At 38.3% G+C, this 21,517-nt stretch overlaps 1 protein-coding gene across 2 annotated transcripts in view; it reads right to left on the bottom strand.

Moving 5' to 3' along the window:
• Positions 1-21,517, bottom strand: part of MLLT3 (MLLT3 super elongation complex subunit) — a 277,019-nt gene that overhangs the window by 10,493 nt on the left and 245,009 nt on the right. For both annotated transcript variants that reach the window (XM_019034201.4, XM_019034202.4), the window contains exons 6-8: positions 9,551-9,626; positions 7,368-7,497; positions 4,633-4,732 (exon numbers count right to left, since the gene is read on the bottom strand). In XM_019034201.4, the coding sequence (XP_018889746.1) occupies positions 4,633-4,732; positions 7,368-7,497; positions 9,551-9,626 (306 nt within the window). The remainder of the gene's footprint in view (positions 1-4,632; positions 4,733-7,367; positions 7,498-9,550; positions 9,627-21,517) is intronic.

The raw sequence follows: 21,517 nt of genomic DNA, 5'->3' as shown, positions 1-21,517 counted from the left end.
TTACTAATAAACATTTTACTGGATGAGGATAGGAACATGACATCCTGGAAAAGACCAAATACTCCTGAAGGGGCATATTTTTATTTTAATTGAGAATAATGCACGAGTAAAAAGTGTCCTTTTAACAGTCTTTCCTGACAATCATGCTTTTTTTCATCATTTTTAATATGAAGATAACCAAATGACTAATTTGACCAGGCTAACTTAAAATACAATACTTTTGGCAACGCAAGGAAATTACTTATTAGCAGAGGCAAGGCAATCGTTTTTAACATGCTCCACTGTAAAGGAAACCAAATAATCCACTACATTCAGAATTTCCTCCTCCATTGTTGTTGGAAGTGAGATCTCAAGGGAAAAATCAGCTCTGAGACCTAGGAGTAAGTAGGTCAGTAGATGGCACTCCTCGCCAACTCAGATACTGGGCTGGGCATGCACAGACAATCCGCTGAGATTTCAGGCAAGAAAAAAAGAAAAAAAAAGTGCCTGCCTGCTTGACTTGTGCATTACAGAACTGAATTTTGTTCCCATCATATCCCGCTGCCTCCCACGATCCCCTCCTCCAACTCCTGTACTCTGGGTGTTGAAGTGACTTGAGGACGCTGTATTTGCAATAGAACTTTGCTAACTAGGTTTAGAGAGTTCTGCCACCTTTTCTTCAAAGCAGAAAATAGAACATTTGGACGCTGAAGTCCCACCCCACACATTCCGTAAGTGCTACAGCACAGAAGGCCAAAATACATTGAAATCCTAGTTTCTTTCTTCTGAAGTTGCAGTGGCAGGAACAAAAGCTCCGGGTGTCAGTGACCCGCCTCAAGTCACTGAGTGGCTGCCCAGAGAGGGCTCAGTTAATCTTCCTTCTTTGATCTCTCCCTGCTCCAAAATAAACAGCTTTGTCAAAACCTCATTCTGAGAGAGCTGAGCCCTGCTGAAGACAATTGTTTTATTTATGATCATTTCTTATCTTTAGGGAAACAACTCCAGAATAAAAAAGTACAACACCTTGTCTTCCACAGGCTTATTTTAAACCAGTTTAACTGGATAGACTCTTTTTAATTTCATTCAACATGCCTTGCAGGCTGATAGGTGATTTATGATATTTTGAATATTAACCCGGGTCCAATGGATCACTTCCTTCCTTCAAGTCCTTTCTCCCCTCCCTCCCTGCCACGCTTCTGGCTAAAAAAGATGTGGTATTTTGTTTTTGTTTGAAATTCACATAAGGGAGGTTTGGAGTGAAAAAACCATCTCTGGTTGAAATGATGCAACACTCTTTATTATTACCTATTAAATTGTACTGAGAGAAGCAGAGCTACCTAGACTGCCTAGCTACTCCATTTATAGATACAGCAGTCTCTGAAAATAGAAGAATTGTGATTTAGTAGCACTTTTGTCTTTAATCTGAGAAAATGTCTTGACAAACTTTCAAGATTATATTTTTCTGTATCACTTTATGAAGAATGACAACTCAGTTATTCACAGATGGATTCTCTACTGATAGATCTTTCATACTAATGACAGTAGCTCCCAACAGTACTCAGGTTAATTACTTGCTTGGTTGACGTGCGACTCTATGTTCACTTTTATTCAGTATGAAAATATTTGACTCCATTAGTACTTCCCCTCTTCTCTAGTCCCTGGAAGATTTGAGAAAAGGCAGTGGACATTTCAGCTTTGCCTGGTGCTTTATCAAACTCAGAGATCATTATCAATTCATAGAGAGAGAACAGGCAAGGAGTATGGAAGAAGGAAACTCAGAGTGTTCCCATTTCGGAGTTAGTCCTTCCAAGTATGTTCTCAACTCTTTATTAATCGTGAAAATTCAGATTCATACTCTTTCTCTATCCCTGTCTCTCTCCCCCTACTTTTCTCCCTCCCTCCTGCACACACACACACACACACACACACACACACACATTCAAATACGACTAAAAAGTCATTCCAGAGTGAAATTTAGTTGACTTTTAGATTTTTAAGAAATTTTTACTCTCTTATACCATCAACATAGAGAATTAAGATATACTAGTAATTTTTTTTAAGTCCCAGAAGCTTGACTTAAAGGGATAGCATCACACCTGACCCCAGTGCAAGTGATTTGAGGGGCTAGGAAACCAATACTAAACAAGGTTTAAGAAACCTTTACTTGTCCTCTCGGCTCCAAGACATAGCTCTAAGAAGGTAAGCCCTCCTGTAGTATATATATTTCCTAACCCAGACTAGCTAAAAGTGGAAGCATATGGATTTTCTTACCATGCTTACAAGTGCATGGAGAAAGTGACACATAATAGAGTATTATTGGCAGACTGATGATTCACATGTGTGAAGCAACATTCGCCAAATAAACACGCCAAGGAACCAGGGGTATGCTACTTAATCAGATAAGGTAACTTTTACCCTCTCCAGATAGATGATACTATTCGTTTTTGGTTTTGTTTTGCTAGACAGGTAAAAAACAGTCTGACAAAGAGTTTGAACCTTTCCCTAAAGCCAAGGTCTGTTCAAGACTGCGCATTCAGGAAGGGCTTAAGTGAAGCCATAAGGTTTGAAGGGCATGAAAGGTGCTTGCTGGAGTTGCATTCCCTAGCAAGCCCACTTTTCACTACGATTAGGAGAGATACTGAAGGAGATTAGTGAGGGGCACAAAAGCAGAGCCTAATGCCCTACACTCCTGGCCCTGCCACTGCTGTGCCCATGACATATTGTAGCTCTCATATACCACCCACTGGATACAGAAATCAAGCTGAAATATGCCTAAGTTGGATTTAAAAATATCATCGGCTGGGAGTGGTGGCTCATGCCTGTAATCCCAGCACTTTGTGAGGCGGATGATGAGGTCAAGTGATCGAGACCACCCTTGCCAACATGGTGAAACCCCGTCTCTACTAAAAATACAAAAATAAGCTGGGTGTGGTGGCATGCACCTGTAGTCCCAGCTACTCACGGGGCCGAGGCAGGAGAATCGCTTGAACCCAGGAGGCGGAGGTTGCAGTGAGCCAAGATCGCGCCATTGCACTCCAGCCTGGGCAACAAGAGCAAAACTCCATCTCAAAAAAAAAAAAAAAAAAAAAAAATCTCACCAAGGTTCAAATTCTATTCTAATGCTAGTTCTCACTGAAGCACAAATTTACAAAAGGATCCAAAATTTTCTGGTTAACCAGTCCAGTGTTCTCAGCTGATTGGCCATGATGCATATGTCTTTCCTCTTTTTACTTCCCTCTGAAATGCCTGACTTGTGGTGGCAGGCATCCACACCAGAGGTAAAAGACGGCTGGGCCATGAGCACAGCTGGCCCTGAAGATGGGGAAGAGCCAGGATATGGAAAAAGAAGTAAATAACTCGCTGAATACCCCATCTATAAGAGATAATGAGGCTGGACTTTGATTTTAATGTAGGACACAAAGAAATTGCAGTTGAACTGTAACTGGTACAACAAAGAGTACTGGTATCATTCCTACTTAACAAGAACGGATTTGCATTATAGACAAACCTTATAAATGAGGAATTTTAAACTACAAGAGATCTTTGCTAGTGCTTTAAATAAAATGCAAAAAGAAAAAGTCTTCAGCTATAAACTAACATTTTCCAAGTGACACAAAGACCATGAATTTAAGGGCAAGACTATTTAAAATTGAAGGACACCTGTGAAACAGTATTTTCAGAAAAACACAGTTGTTTAGTTTTCAAGTTAATATTCGTACAGTAACTTGAATTAAGCAGTTATTGTAGAGGTCATAGGAAATCTGTCGACACAAAAAGATAAGAAAAACTTATGGTAATGAGAGTATCAATTCAATGCTCAATGAGGCTTTTACATTATTCATGATACTGAAAATAGTTTATTTTAGTTGGTAAAGAAAATATCCCGATTTAATTTATTTAACAAATGCTCTTTATCATAGCCTTCAAAGTTCTGCTTAGATCTTATCCAAATAGTTATATTTTGAGTTGACTATCAAATTAATAAGCTTTCCTTTAGCTCAAGTTGTAACAATGATAATGACCATTATTTTCTCAGCATTTTATTAATTATTCCTTAAAATCCCAAGTAATAATCCTTCTATCTTGGACGAGAAAACTGAGGCCGAACACCTATAATAATAAACTACCATCAACTGAGTGCCAAGTAGGGGCTGTGCACTGCCTTTTGCTCTTTACATATATTATTTGTCATCTTCCCAATAACCTAAAAGGTAGTGTTAATGTCATTTATAGATAAGGAAACTGAGAATCAAAAGCTAAAAGTTAATTTCCCACCAGTAAATTACCAGTGGTAAAGAACCAAGCTTTATACTAGGCCCAAAGGTCATATTCTTCCTAATTAAGGCACCTACTTACTGCTGAAGTGTAAAGTATATAGAAATCAGGAGTAAATGGTAAATGGGCAATACTTTTTGTCACCCTCTCTTATTGTACTAACTTAATTAACCCATCTGGTGGAATATAGTCATCTTCTCACGACAGCAGAACTTCTTATACCCTAACTTGTGTTTATTCCAAAGGCTGTGGCTTCCCATCTATTTGGCATCAAGAGGAAGTTTGTTTAAAATTCAGGGATGAAAGTTTTGCATGCTTTGTAAAAATGATTACACTTAGCTCTGCAGAGTCTTGCAAAGTGCAAACCCCACAATTTACCTGGTTGTTGTTGGTTTTTAATAAGGGTGGTGGAGGTTCGTGATGTAGGGGTGAAGAAGCAGAACTGCTTTCACTATCGCTGCCATCACTTAAGCTAACTCTGAAAAGAAAGAGAAAAGTTATGCACATCATTACAAACAGATGATTCTTGAAATACCCATAGAAATAGGCGTGGAAAGCACAGAATCCAAACACTAACCCTTGACAAGTTCATTTTAACTCACAACCGCTAACACGTATTGGTGCTTACTTTGTAACTGGAACTGTGTTAAGTGCTTTACCTGCCATTTCTCTTTTCATGATCTCCTGTTTCACAGACGAGTAAACTGAGCCTCAGAAAGACTGGGTCACTCATCTAGGGTCACATAGGTAAAAATGGTGGCTCTGGAATTCAAATACAAGCAAGTGGCCCAAAGCTAGTGCTCAGCCACTATACTTTACTGGGGTCATTTATTCATTCATCTCCCTTCTCCTGCTCTCCCTACCTACTATGATCAAGCATGCTACTCAAGCTTACAGAAGGTCAGCAAAATTAGTTTGTTGATTACTACCTTTATTTTCCTTTCCTCCTCCCTCTCTGTTACAGATGAAAAAGTTACAAACATGTCTAGAATACATGCTGCAGGGGAAGAAGCAACCACATAAATGAAACTTCATAAAGAATGTGGAAAACAGCCCTGCACCACTGACAGCACAGAGTGACATCTAAGGATTGAACACGTGGAGCCTGGCATGCTAGGACCATTACCAATCATTTCTACTGTGTCATTATTCAAGGCTGTCTCTAGTTCTGAACACTGATACAACAATTCATTGGAAATACGCTACAACAACACAAAGAAATGGTATGTTTGGGATAACCGCTTCGGAAAACTACAATGATATATTTTAAAAATTAAAGAACTAAAGACAATCCACACTACCTCCTCCCCATTTTTTCTTTTCAGAAGAAAATGGAATTTTCTTTTATCCACAATAGGAGAGATTTATTTATTCTACTGTGCTGAATGTAGTCCTCCCTCAGAGATGTCCTCTTTCCGTATTTGCTCCCCCCCCCCTCTGGTTATATAGCACCTAATGTAATATGCTTCTCAGAAACAGAAACTGTTTTAGAAATCAGGATAGTTTTTCTTTCACTCTGAATAGGCAATCACATTCTAGCTCTATAATATATTCAGACAGACAAGATACAAGATAGGAAATGAAAAAGATACACTGGGACATCCTTTTAGCAAAAACTGATAGAACTTGTTTTTCTTAACTAAATTACATTAATGAAGTGTTCAGTTGAAGCGCTGTTTTAAAATGTGTCTTGAGTGAAGTGGAAGGCTGAGTATTTAAACTGATTAAACAGTTGAGACTTCACAAGTGCAGTGAAGATCAAATGTTACACTGGCACTGCCATGCTAACACAGCACGTCAGGCAGGGAACAAGAAAAGCAGCCCCAAAAATGTGTATCTGTATCAGATGACTCACAAACCTATATGATGACCACACAGACTCAGGGGTTGCAGCAATAAGTAGGTGGGCAACAACTAATCACAGAATATCCAGATATTCTAAATAACAACTTGGGAAATCATCTAAATAGGTCATACATTTTTCATCAACTAAATTTGAGAGCAGCCAGTGGTCAGGATTTTGGTTGGTATAAGTAAGCTACTTTAAGTTTCAGTCCATTTTGAGGTCTTTTTTCCCTATCAGTTTCCTTTTTATCAGACAAAAGACTTCTAAAGGGAAATGTTATAAGGCCATGGGCATATTAAAGAGGTTATATTCTCCTATTTAAAAGGAATGCTGACAGGTTAGTCTGAGAGACAAGGAGAGAAACAGGGGTTGAATATGACCATAAAAAACAGTCACTGAGATATCTAATGGGGCACACACCCTGAGGAGGCTCTTTTCAGAGGACAAAGCATTGGCAATTAGGAAGCATCGGTCTCTCCAGTTTGGGTTAAGACTGCTTTTTTTTTTTTTTTTTTTTTTTGAATCTTAGGGTCTTCTACATAGTAATGGATAATACGGAAAGATTTAATGCAATATATTATAAATGTAATTGGATTTTAAACTCAAGTAGATTCGTATTTTTTCCACTCAAGACAAATTAAAGTAAGCATGCCTATTTGTTTTCTTCATGATAAAGAAATAAAATCCTCAGGGCAATTTCAAGTTGAGTATTAATTATAAGTGACATGAATTACCATCTTATAACATGGAATTATGCCTCACAGCATTAAAGCTACTTAAGGCACCTAATTGTCAGCACACTTAAAAGGAATTTATTTTCTGGAAAACACACAGGTGATCCTAGTTTTAATTAGGTCACACACATAATTCACTGGAGCCAATTATGTATTTCTAACTACAAACAGCAAACACATTTCTTCAAATTCTGAGACTATCTCCAGCAGTGGATCAACATAAACTCTTCAAATGAAAACAGACTTTAGTTCAACAGTCAGTCCTGCCACTTGGCATACTTTTCCAAGGACAAGGACACCCTAATGTGACTTTTTCCTATAAAATTTTTAGAGGAAAAGCCTCTTTCTGAGAAAAAGGAGAAATAGTTCCCTGTAAAGTGTGTGTAGGCATACCAAGGAGACCCTGCATCAAATGAATGTGACCATCTACTGCCGTTTTTGGTGTTTCACACCTTTGCTGTGACTATCCCAGCAGGGCTTGTGAAAGAGTCTGACTTCATCACAGGCAACCCCTTTCCTTCCAAGATACTCACCTGCGACTTCGGCTGCCTCCTCTATTTACAGGCCTCTCCATTTCAGAGTCATTGTCGTTATCCTCCACTTCATCTGATTCCTCCTCATTGTCATCAGAATGCAGATCTTTCATTATAGACCTCAAAGGACCTGAGTAATGACAATGAACCACAGGCAATCAAACATATACTCAAACACACTTAGCCATATTAGAAACAGGGGGATGCTTACCAGCACTGAACACTGGTTAAAAAAAATCATCATATATATTTATACAATTTACAAGGCAAATTTGGTATAGTTTCTAAAATGCAATCTCTGCCAAAACACTATTGTTTTCATAATAGATTCCCAAAATATTTATTAAAGAATCTCTATTTTCTAGGAATTTTTTTCTGTGTATTTTTCTTCCCTAAGAAAAATTATACATAAAAAGAAAAAGAAAAATCTATCAGTAAATTGAATGTTTTGTTAGGTTAATCCATGTATTGAAAAGTTGAGATTAATAAATCACTGTGGTTGTAACTTGTTCTTGGCAATGCAGCCTTTGTGTGGTACTTTTTGATCTATTAAGGTTTAGCTGTTCCTTTTATTTCAAGGTCAATTTCAGGTCAAGCAAGCATTTCAGTCAAGTTCAGATTATAAAGTATTTCAATTCCATGGTGTAATATCCTACCTCTGATCTTCATATTGATCTTGGACACAAGGTCTTGTTGCAGCAATTTTAAGCAGCCAATTTTCATTTTACTTTTTAAGAAATTACTGGCACAATACCAGCATGTATAAACATAAATAAGACCATGTAATAAATCAGGTACACAGAAAAATCAGGACAGTATCCAGTATCAGACAGGAAAAAGAAAAAAAAATCAAACTCTAATTTTATTCTAAGACAGGACAGAAATGAAAACACACACACAAACACAAATTCATTAGTGTGGCTTATTTTCACTTTACTAGGCTAAATGTGATGAAAAATAGATAGTTTTAATCTTAACAGAAGAGGTTATAAAGACAATGAAGAAAGAGAGACACTTTCATTCGGGATTAGGCAATTCCTAAAGTCTCATCTATGACAGGGATATCTGAGCTATTACTATCTTGACTCCCTACAATCTCACATTCTGCAAAACCCAAATTTTTCTGCTTTTGTAGTGGGCTTATTTCTTTGGAAGTCAGTGAAACAAGACCTCTGAATAGCCAAAACGATTACTGTCTTTTATTTTATTTTTTTTCCTGGAAGCTTAGCCTTAGTCCAAACACACACAACAATTTAATCCTTTTCAAAACATTCAAAGCCATCAGGAATTCAGTGTGGTCATTGAAAAAGGTAATGTTCAATACTATGCTAAAACACAAATTCTACTTTGGTACCTATGCATTTTTCATGTAAAAAGAGTGTATATTTGAAGATTTTCCACATACACAAAAATGGAAAATATAATTAGTTAAATATTCTAGTTTAAATGTCTTTATTCTGAATTCAAGTTAACACTTGATCATGAGTAGAGAAAAATATATATTTAAAAGATAGCCAATTAGTACTGCCTTAAAGACTATTAACATGTAGAAAAAAAATATGTCCAGGAGGAAAGATGAAAACCTATTTCCCTATGTCAAAGCCTCTTAAAGCTTTTGCTATTGTATTTCCTTTGGGAACTCCCTGGGATGGGCTGTGTCTATAATCCTTTTGTAGCAATGAGAATCTGATGGCAGGGACCGGAAAAAGGGGAATTTCTAGAGCCTTGCCTCATACATCAGAACAATACTCAACTGTATTCCTAAGGGAAATAAATACAACTGCATAAAAGCCAAGTTATGATTCGAATAATAAAACAGTATAAGGTGATAAATCAAGGCATTAAGATCATTTTTTTTTGTTTTGTTTTGCTTTCTTTTTTTTGAGACGGAGTCTCACTGTGTCACCCAGGCTGGAGTGCAGTGGCGCGATCTCAGCTCACTGCAACTTCCGCCCCAGGTCCAAAGGATTCTCCTGTCTCAGCCCCCCGAGCAGCTGGGACTACAGGTGCATGCCACCATGCCTGGCTAATTTATTGTATTTTCAGTAGAGACGGGGTTTCACCATGTTAGCTAGGATGGTCTTGATCTCCCGACCTCTTGATCCACCCATGTCAGCCTCCCAAAGTGCCATGAAGGTGTTTTATGAGAAAAGCATCTCCTAGTTTGCATGAGATGTTGATACCTTGTTGTCTGGTCTGGGATGGTGTGAAGCTGGAGCTGGAGCTGGAGCTGGAGCTGGCAGGACTGGGTTGTTCAGACTTTAAAGAAGAATAAAAAGGCACCATCAATAAATTTACGGGATACCACACATCTAAAGTTGAAAACAGTATTGTTGCTCAAACCATCCTCTGCAAAAACCGTGATGCATTTCATTATGTCAAATTACTAACACAGGAGAGTCATGTTGTATTTTGTTGTGCCCACTTTATTTTTATTAGATGCAGAAACAAGTATAAAAACTTGAGGAGATAAACACTTGGGTGTTACATGAGAAAAGGGCCTGGCTTTGATTTCACTCCTACGTTTACTGCTATACAGGTATCCCTCTTTTCATCTTAGATATAAAATACTTCTTTATTATACTTAAGTTTTGGGATACATGGGCAAAACACGCAGGTGTGTTACATAGGTATACAGGTGCCACGGTGGTTTACTGCACCCATCAACCCATCATCTACGTTAGGTATTTCTCCTAGTGCTATCCCTCCCCTAGCCCCTGACCCCTGAAAGGCCTTGGTGTGTGATGTTCCCCTCCCTCTGTCTATGTGTTCTTATTGTTCAACTCTTCACTTATGAGAACATGCGGTGTTTGGTTTTCTGTTCCTGTGTTAGTTTGCTGAGAATGATGGTTTCCAGCTTCATCCAAGTCCCTGCAAAGGACATGAACTCATCCTTTTTATGGCTGCATAGTATTTCATGGTGCACATGTGCCACATGTTCTTTATCCAGTCTATCACTGATGCACATTTGGGTTGGTTCCAAGTCTTTGCTATTGTGAATAGTGCCACAATAAACATACTTGTGCATGTGTCTTTATAGTAGAATGATTTATAATCCTTTGGGTATATACCCCGTAATGTGATTGCTGGGTCAAATGGTATTTCTGGTTCTAGATCCTTGAGAAATCCCACACTGTCTTCCACAATGGTTGAACTAATTTACACTCCCACCAACAGTGTAAAAGTGTTCCTATTTCTCCACATCCTCTCCAGCATCTGTTGTTTCCTGACTTTTTAATGACTGCCATTCTAACTGGCATGAGAGGATATCTCATTGTGGTTTTGATTTGCATTTCAAAAGAAGACATTTATGCGGCCAACAAACATATGAAAAAAAGCTCATCATTACTGGTCATTAGAGAAATACAGCTGTCTTTCTAAGAGATACCTTGATTACCCTTTCTGTAATGTTCGATTGACTCAACTGGCTAAAACATAGTGGTAATGAGGCTAAGGTCATTAGTTCAATCACATTATGAGCCAGTTAATTTAACTGTGGCCCAAGGCCATGACCCAACCCTAACCCTTTTCATCCACAGTTCACAAATGGAGGCCAATATTCATAACAAGACCCAGAAAGGTCCAAATGAGTCAAGGGAAAATGTTGCCATTCTTTTTTTGTAAATTCTCTTTAATTCCACAACCTATTAGTGGCAAGGAAAGAGTGTCATACACATACCCCAATCTCTTACGCTCTATGAATTCTCCTTATCCTTTTATAACCAGAAAGTTCCACATCCTCTTTGACCCACCCAATTCAGTTCTCTTCCTTCTCCAAAACCACTGAAATATAGTGGAAGTATCATGTTTTCTTGTTAGAGGTACAACAGTATTGCACTGCCTCTGATGTGTCTTTGCTCCCCAGATAGTCTGTAGACTGCCAGCACTTGAAAAATTAGGGGTCTGTCTTGTGCTTCTTGTAATCCTCTTGTACTTAGCATAATGCATTGTATACAAGAGGCACTTTTTATCGGTGACTAAAGACAGCACATTAGGCTCTGCGTTCCACCTTCTGCCACAGTTTTTTTGAAAGATTCCATGGTAGGTAAAGACAGGCAATGCAGACACATGGACCTAAGTGTGCAAAGATACCAATCATACCAACAAACTTGAATTTTACATATTTAAGGCTAAATTTATTTCACAATAACTTAGTAATGTTCTTATAACCAAATTTATTTCCATCCTATTTTTAATATGCTCATAGTCTTAACTACATATTTGAGAATATTTGTGGTTTCCTGTGTATAGAACAAATCTTTTTACTTCAAGATGACCAAATTTGAGGACAAACTAAGAGCACAACCAGAAATCACTAAATGAGGATGAGAATCTCAGTCAGTTTATATTTGTTTCTCACCAATGCTTTGTTCATCTCCCTTTCCAGCACTGAATTCTCACCCCCTTCTCCCAAGGTAGCACCAAGCTCTACCAACTTGGACACAAGGAAACACTTTCAGACATTCCTAATGGACAATTCACATCCTCAGGCTTGATGGGAAAGCAGGTGCCAGCAATCTAGCACTCATTCTGCAGGAAAAGAGCCAGACAGGATCTCTAATGAGCAGCAGGCGGCCTACCAACCCTTCAGCACTGTAAGATTTACTTGAGTACTGTAGCACAATGTCTTACACATTGCTGTTTGTGGGTCACAAAGAAAAGTTGGTTTACACGTACAAATGCTCTGTAAGGTACTCTTCATTTCTGATGAGTGGCTCTTCTACTGTTGAGCCCCAATGGCGAGTTACGCAACTGAAAGAGCATTCAGTTGGCATTTATGTGCACTGCCCAGCTGTAAAACATTTCTCCCAGGGTTTGCAGAGTACTCCTCTTCCTCTCCAAGTTGCTCTTTTCAGCCATGAAAAGTGCCTGCAAATGATATTATTTTGATAGCTCTGGAAACCATCTGGGAGCCGAAAAGGAGGTTTCCTTACAGTGAGCAGAGAGAGCTCTAATTCCTCATCTTGCCTGGCCAGTTCACATTGTATTGGACTTAAAGGAGCCACTCTGCCAGAGCTATTTGCTGAGAATGATATTAGCTAGGATGACAAGAGAAGATGGTGGTCATCTCTCCAACTACCCCACATGAAACATTACTCATCTGTCTCAAGCATCATGTCAATCCCAGAACCAAACCAGGAGGCAGGCTTCTTTTAGCTTCTTACCCATAAATAAGGTTAATAATTCCACTGTTGCTGATCACCAAAAAACCCACAAATAGGAACATAACACAACAGGAAAAAGGGCTTTTTATTCATCATTTATGATTAAGACCTTGCCTCTGCCACAAAGTATTTGAGAAGTTTTACAACAAAAGACACTAATTCTACAAGGACATTAAAGTAGAAAGTTTAAAGCAAAAGAGCTGGATAAAAAAGGATAAAATGCTGAAGAGTGGGCAACAAGGCAATGTCCTGAAAGCTTTTAGTAGTCAGGACAGAACAAGCATTTGTGGAAGACGAGACCTTTAAAATGATCTAAGGCAGTGAATCTCACACTTTGGTGGACAATAGAACCACAGGAGGACTTGTTAAGACACAGCCTACAGCCCCACCCAGGAGTTACAGATTCAGTAGGTTGAGGGACATGGGTGAGTGGGACAGGACCCTGGAATTTATAAAACATCACAGGTAATCATCATGCTGCAGGTCCAGGGACCAACCATGCTGATGAGAACCACTGATCGAGGACCCAGAGACCGATAATCACAGAAACTCAACAGAATTAGCTGGGAGAAGCCTATATATGAGGAGATTCTGATTTAATAGGTTGATAGTGGAGATCCAGGCATGTTTATAAAAAGCTCACAAGAGATACTGGTGAAAACTACAGGATGAGGCCACTGATTCTATATTAGTCTGCCTTTCTTCCTTAAACACACACACAAAAACACATTTTTGAAAGAATTTTAAATTTAAGAAAGCATGACTATATACATCATGAGAAAAATTAGAAAAAAATTGACTTATCCAGAGGCAGCTTGAAAGAACACAATTGCCACTCAATGAAAACATTTATGAAGCATGTACAACCATGTTGTGGGGGAGACACCTTAAACTAACTTAACCTGCCTAGTACAGAATTCACCTGCATGTTAACTGCTTAAAGAGCCACTCTGCCACTAGAGGAGGCTGACACTGTCTTACATTTCATCAAGCCCAACCAACAGAATTGCAGTTCACTGTGAGTTATGTATTTTATTTTTAAAACATCATATTTATCTTCCAAAAACAAACCAAGGATGATTATATAAACTAAAGAAGGTCACTTGCTTTACACACACACAAAAATCATCATAAACAGGGTTATATGAAGATCTTTATATGAAGATCTTTACAGGCCCTAAGGATTGCAAGATATAATAATCTCCTTTCCCCACCCTACCCCCTAAGAAACATTTTAAATATGTGCTTGTGTCTGTATACATGTAGGGCATGCACATGTGTGAATGCTAAACCAAAAATTCAGAAAAGTCCAATGAGGTTCTGATTTTTTCCCCTTGTTAATATAACACCTGTTTGTGAAATATCAAAATTCTCACCACCAAAAAAATGTTTTACTACTTCTTGCTGATCCTCTAACCACATGCTTACCTGACCTACTGGGTAATGAAACACTATGATTGTAGTTTCTTTCAATGGTATGTTCTACAGTGATAAAAGTATAGACATCCTTTGCTTCATCATGCCATTTTTCCAACAATTTGTGTTCACTTCATGTCTCTGCATCACATATTGGAAATTCTTGCAACATTTCAAACTTTTTCATTGTTATTATACCTGTTATGGTGATCTGAGATCAGTGATCTTTGATGCTACTATTGTAATTGCTTTGGGGGCACCACAAACCGCACCCATGTAAGACAGCAAACTTAATCAATGTTGTGTATCTCTAACTGCTCCACCAACCTGTCAATCACCAACTCCCTTCTTCTCCTTGGGTCTCCCTATTCCCCGAGATACAACAATACTGAAGTTAGGCCAATTAATAATCCTACAATGGCCTCTAAATGTTCAAATGAAAGGAAGAGCCACAAATCTTTTTTTTTTTTTTTTTTGAGACAGAGTTTCGCTCTCGTTGCCTAGGCTGCAGTACAATGGCAGGATCTCAGCTCACTGCAACCTCTGCCTTCCGGGTTCAAGCCATTCTCCTGCCTCAGCCTCCCGAGTAGCTGGGATTACAGGTGTGCACCAACACGCCTAGCTAATTTGTATATTTTTGGTAGAGATGGGGTTTCGCCATGTTAGCCAGGCTGGTCTCAAACTCTTGACCTCAGGTGTTCCACCTGCCTTGGCCTCCCAAAGTGCTGGGATTACAAGCGTGAGCCACTGCACCAAGACACATCTCTCACTTTAAATCAAAGCTACAAATGATTAGGCTTAGTGAGAAAGGCATGTCAAGAGGTGACAGGCCAAATGCTAGACCTCTTGCACCAAATATTTAGCCAAGTTGTGAATGCAAAGGAAAAGTTCTTGAATGGAATTAAAAGTGCTACTCCAGTGAACTCATGAATGATAAGGAAGCAAAACAGCCTTATTGCTGATATGGAGAAAGTTGTAGTGGTCTGGATATAAGATCACACCAGCCACAGCACTTCCTTAAACCAAAGCCTAACCAAGAGCAAAGCCCTAATTCTCTTTAATTTTATAAAATCTGAGAGATGAGGAAGCTGCAGACAAAAAATCTGATGCTAGTAGAGGTTGGTTCATAAGGTTTAGGGAAATAAGCCATCTCTGTAACATAAAAGTGCAAGTTGAAGCAGCAAGAGCTGATACAGAAGCTGCAGGAAGTTATCCAGAAGATCTAGCTAACAACATTGATGAAGGTGGCTACACTAAATAAATTTTCTATGTAGACGAAACAGCCTTCTACTGGAACAAGATGCCATCTAGAGCTTTCATAGCTAGAGAGAAGTCAAGGCCTGGATTCAAAGTTTCAAAGGATAGGCTGACACTCTTTTTAGGGGCTAATGCAACTGGTGAATTTAAGTTGAAGCTAATGCTCATTTACTATTCTGAAAATATCCTAGGGCCCTTAAGAATTATGCTAAATCTACTTTGCCTGTGCTATAGGAATGGGACAACAAAACCTGGATGACAGCACATCTGCCTACAGCATGGTTTTCTGAATAGTTTGAGCCCACTGTTGAGACCTACTACTCACAATAAAAGATCCCTTTCAAAATATTATTGCTCATTGACAATGTACCTGGTCACCTGAAAGCTCTGCGGGAGATGCACAAGGAGATTAATGTTGTTTTCATGCCTGCTAACACATCTATTCTGTAGCTCATGAATCAAGAAGTAGTTTTGGCTTTCAAGTTTTATTATTTAAGAAATACATTTTGTAAGGCTATAGCTGCCATAGATAGTGATTCCTCTGATATATCTGAGCAAAGTAAATAAAAAACCTTCTGGAAAAGGATTCACCATTCCAGATGCCATTATGAACATTCATGACTCATAAGAGAAGATCAAAATATGAACATTAAAAGGAGTTTGGAAAAAGCTGATTTCAACCTTCATGGATGACTTCGAGGGGTTCAAGACTTTAGTGGAGGAAGTCACTGCAGATGTGGTGGAAACAGCAAGATAACTAGAATTAAAAGTGGAGTCTAAAGATGTGACTGAATTTTTGCAATCTCATAAAATTTGAATGGATGAGGAGTTGCTGCTTATGGATGAGCAAAGAAACTGGTTTCTTGAGATGGAATCTACTCCTGGTGAAAATGCTAGGAACATTGTTGAAACGACAATAAAGAATTTAGAATATTATATAAATTTAGTCGATAAAGCAGTGGCAGGGTTTGAAAGAATTGAGTCCAATTCTAAAAGATCTACTGCACTATCAAACAACCTCACATGCTACAGATAAATCTTTTGCAAAAGTCAGTCAGTCCATGCAGCAAACTGCATTGTCTTATTTTCTTTCTTTCTTTTCTTTTTTAGATGGAGTCTCACTCTGTCACAAAGGCTGGAGTGCAGTGGCACCATCTCGGCTCACTGCAAGTTCATTCACGCCATTCTCCTGCCTCAGCCCCCTGAGTAGCTGGGACTACAGGCGCCCGCCACCATGCCCGGCTAAATTTTTTTTTTTTTTTTTTTTGTATTTTTAGTAGAGACGGGGTTTCACTGTGTTAGCCAGGATGGTCTCGATCTCCTGACCTCGTGATCCACCCGCCTTGGCCTCCCAAAGTGCTGGGATTACAGGCATGAGCCACCACGCCTGGCCTGCATTGTCTTATTTTCAAAAATTGCCATAGCCACTCATATCTTCAGCACTCCAATCGATAAGTAGTCATCAGCATCTGGGCGAGACCTTCTACCAGCAAAAAGACTATGACTAGCTGAAGGCCAAGAAAATTGTAAGCATTTTTGGCAACAAGGTATATTTTAATAAGGTAATATATACTGTCACACTTAATAGATTACGATATAGCATAAATATAACTTTTATATGCACTGGGAAACCAAAAACTTCACATGCCTAATTTTATTGTGCTATTTGCTTTATCACAATTGTCTGGAACCTAACCTGCGGTGTCTCAAAGGTATGCCTACATATGCTGAAGTATCTTAATTCTACCGCTTGATAGTATATTTTGGGGAAGATTGCTTAAACATTAGTTTGCTCATAGAGTGAGGGCACTGAACCTCATATAGAAGTGATTATCTTAAATTGATATAATAAAGTAAAAACACCTAGCACACTGCTGTTCTAATGGCAGCTAATCAACATGTGATTGCTACTATCATTTACAATAGGTCACATACTCCTCTACTGCCTAATACAAGATATATCTTTACTACCAAAACAATGGGCCTACCAGGATTTGCAATACAATCTTCAACATTAAATGGCTATGCAAAATCATTTTGTAATGGATTTTCTACAGAGTATTACTTTTGTCCAAGACAAGTAAGAAAAACCACATGTTTACAACTAGAAGTGTTTCAAAAGAGAGCACCTGTCAAGGTAGATCACAGGGGAGGCCTGCATAAGCTGGCACTGATCCTGTACCAAGAACATACTTCCTCTTTAGGTAACAGATGTCAAAAGTAGTTCTGTCTTTTCTAATTGGCAACTGTATTTATGAACAGAATTTTGGTGACTTGATCTTTAAAGCAATCAAAATAAAAATAGTGAAAAGGGAAAGAGTACAGTATAACTAGTTAAATAGAAATTATTTCAGACACATTGCTACACTTTTCATAAAATGTAACCTCATTAGTTACATTATGAAAACGTAACTTTTCATAAAATGTAAACCTCACCTAGAAACAGAACACCTAGAGCCTGCTATAAAGATTATCTCTTCTTTCACAAATATCCAGAAAGACTGTGGATGAATACTAATGAAAGAAGAAAACACAAATATAGGACACTTTATTTACTTCTCTGTTCAGTTTTCATTATGCCTGACTGAAGTACTAGGTTCTTCTCACAGTTTTGGTCCTTCTTTCATTAAAAAAAAAAAAATCATCTTACACATTATATAGCTTTTCTTTTTGCTTAACATAAAAAAAAAACCACTTAAAAGTCCACCTCATCTAGTTTCTCCTCTGTAGGAAACTGAAAATAATCTACTCAATTTTTAAATGTACATTTAAAAAAATAACAAGCTAGGTGCAGTGGCACATGCCTGTAATCCCAGCACTTTGGGAGGCGAAGGCAGGAAGATTGTTTGAAGCCAGGAGTTCAAGACCAGCCTGGGCAACATAGTGAGATCCCCATCTCTACAAAAAATAAAAATATTAGCCAGGCTTGGTGAAGTGTCCCTGTAGTCCCAACTACTTGGGAGGCTGAGGCAGGAGGATCCCCTGAGCCCAGGAGTTTGAGGCTGCAGTGAGCTACGGCTATGCCACTGCACTCCAGTTTGGGTGACAAGACAAGACTCTGTCTCAAAATAAAAGACATAACATCCACACCAAACAATTGTGGAAAAATGCTTTCCATTAGATGAGTGAAATCTATGTTACCAATTCCCATTAATGGGTAAAATATTGAGATAGCTATGTCAATAAAAGGTAAGGCCAAATTTAAACAAAGAAGTATTGAAAAGTGATAAAACAATATTCTACTTACGTTAACCTAACAATCTATGCACTAGCGAATTATTAAAAGCCAGAATCAAGAGAAATTTTATTATCATTTGGTTTTACATTAGTAACTGCTTCAAAAACATGCTAAAAGAACAAAACTTTGTTATATAAAAAGATATATAAAAATGAGATTGAACAAACATCAGTAACTCTAACCTCATAATGTATTTTTGTGTAGCTCTATCATATTCCTTATTTCATTTGCACTACCACTAGTAAGGCGAGTGATAGGAATTATGCCCCCTCTACCCCAAAATTCACATGTTGAAGCCCTAACCCCCAGTGTCCCAATACGATAGTATTTGAAGATGGGACCTTTGCAAGGTAATTAGGTTTGAAATGAGGTCATGAATGTAGGGCCCTCTTGATGAAATTGGTATCCTTGTAAGAACAGACACCAAAGAGCTTGCTTCTTTTCTTTCTTACTATGTGAGGACACAGCAAGAAGGCAGCCATCTGCAAGCCAGGAAGAGAGACCTTACCAGATTCCTTGTTGGACTTCCCAGCCTTTAAAACTGCGAGAAATAAATTCCTGTTGCTTAAGACACTCAGTCTACTGTACTTTGTTATGGCAGCCCAAGCTGACTAAGATAGCAGGGTGCATTTTAGATCAATATTTTTCAGATGATAAAACTGAAGCACACAGTAAGATTAAGCGACCAGGGGTAATATTTAGGTGAATTAGAACCGGTTTTTCTGACTTCTAATCCAATGCTGTTTGTACTGCAACTATTAACTTTGAAAAAGGGCAATTAATTTAAAGCAGTGTTCTGAACATACTAACACCGTTTTATAAATTAGGGACAGGGAACAAAGTTTTGTCACTGCAGAAGATGTAAGGAATATCCTTTGTCCCCAAGGTACATCTTCTGATCCACACCCAAAGCAAACCAGTGGTAAAACAAAACACTTCATCCCAGGGGAGTTAATATGTCTGATCCATTGCTTCTAACATTTGTCCAATCAACATTACAATGAATCCTGGCTAGGAACCTCGCTATTTCAGTAATTTTTTTTTTTTTTTTTTGAGACAGAGTCTTGCTCTGTTGCCCAGGCTGGAGTGCAGTGGTGCGATTCTCAGCTCACTGCAAGCTCCGCCTCCCGGGTTCACTCCATTCTCCCGCCTCAGCCTCCCGAGTAGCTGGGACTACAGGCACCCGCCACCATGCCCGGCTAGGTTTTTGTATTTTTAGTAGAGACGGGGTTTCACAGTGTTAGCCAGGATGGTCTCCATCTCCTGACCTCGTGATCCGCCCGCCTCAGCCTCCCAAAGTGCTGGGATTACAGGCCTGAGCCACCGCGCCCGGACTTCAGTTTATAAAGGAAAACAGGGAAGTTTCTTCTCTGAACTGCCCTAATCCTCTTGAGACTGGCATTAATAGGACCAATGAGCACATCAGGCAACACAGTAAAATCATATATTTTACTTACCTTCAAGTGATCTACCCTCTTTTCCTAACTCTTCAATATAAATCCCATAATATCCAAGAAAAAAATAGCATTTAATGCTTTAAATAAGCTGTTAACAGCTCTTTCTTTCAAAACAAGGTGGAACCGGGGAAAGGACACTAGAGTGCAACCTTTATTGCTAGACACCTACTCAAGTCTGTAACCACAGAGAAGACTCTACAGCTCTTTTTAGTAGATGCTCTCCATTTGTATTACGACAACTTGAATGAATTTGATGTTAGATTAGAATCATATTTAGCCTCTTGAGTTCTTATGTTATCAAAAGCTATTGTTATACCCATCATTTTCTGGTGATAGAGCAAGATCCTGAGAATTACCCTCTCAACTGTTAGCAAAACAGGAAGCGTCCTTATTTCTGTTATATTTTCAACTTGCAGATATAAAATCATCCTGGAAGCCAAGATAATTGGCTTGCATTGAGGTGCCTGTTTTTACAATTACATTCACTTTCTTCATTATTATCATTACCTTTACTATTATTATTAAATGCTGTCATTTGGACTTATCACTACTTGTCTGAGAATAGAAAATGTCATTAGGAAATAAAATGGCCTCGGGGAGCAGGGGTCTATAAATCTCTCCATAAGACCCTTTTCCACACTTAGGGATGGCTATCATTTTCTTTCAGCTTCCTCCCTTTTAAGCAGAAGAGCCTCAAGTCTTTTATCTCTCATCACCATTTGTACTTTAAAGGCTGCTACGATTGTAGCCAGAACATGTGCTCTTTCAAAAAATCCAGTTGTTGCAAGATGTGTTCTAAGATCACTGGCTGAAGAATCCTTGTTAAGAGCTTTGAGAATGAGAAATCATCTGAAAACAGACCACTTACAGTCACACCACCTATAAACACAGTACTATTTTTGAGCAAAGCTCACAACTATAGAAGTTGAATTTCACAACTGACCTTTAACTACACCACTTAGTTGTGATGCCAAAGACATATGTTTTAGCTGTGTTTTCTCTTTCTCTTTTGTGTGTTTTGAGAGTGATGGGTAGAGAAAGAAAAATGTTACAAGTGAGAGGGCTCAGAGCTGTAATTCCTCACAGAAGAGAAACAGGAAGGAAAAAAAGTTTCCTGATAGAACTGGCCCATAATTAAGTGTTATTGGAGTTGACCAATGAACATCGAAACACCACTACTTGTCAGTTTACAATGAGATCTTGAGATTATTGTCAGAACTATTCAGTTACTTGTGAAGTAACCCTCCTGTGCAGAGCATAAGAAATTTAAAATAGTGGAAAATCACTTTTGTCTTCTCAACATTTATAACGGCAACACTGAACTGAACACTGAATTGAACAAAGTCATAAAAAGTACATTATGGCTACAGGGCTCAGTATTGGATTATAAATATTAAAGTATATTTGGGATTATAAAAAAGTATAAAGTAAGTTAAATAGAATGAATTCAGGAAATAAATGTGATAATGAAATGAAATAACTAAAAGATATATATCTGAAGAGATTATTTTGACAAGACATTTAACTACATTTCCTTATTAACTTTAACCTTTTAAAAAATGTGTTACTTTAAAATGTTCATAAAGCATTTGATTGACACCAATATAATCTTTACAG

This window comes from Gorilla gorilla, chromosome 13, assembly GCF_029281585.2.
Source record: "Gorilla gorilla gorilla isolate KB3781 chromosome 13, NHGRI_mGorGor1-v2.1_pri, whole genome shotgun sequence".
NCBI classification, from domain to species: Eukaryota; Metazoa; Chordata; class Mammalia; order Primates; family Hominidae; genus Gorilla; species Gorilla gorilla.
The sequence above is the reverse complement of the archived record's forward strand: the minus strand, read 5'-3'. Positions and strand labels throughout refer to the sequence as shown.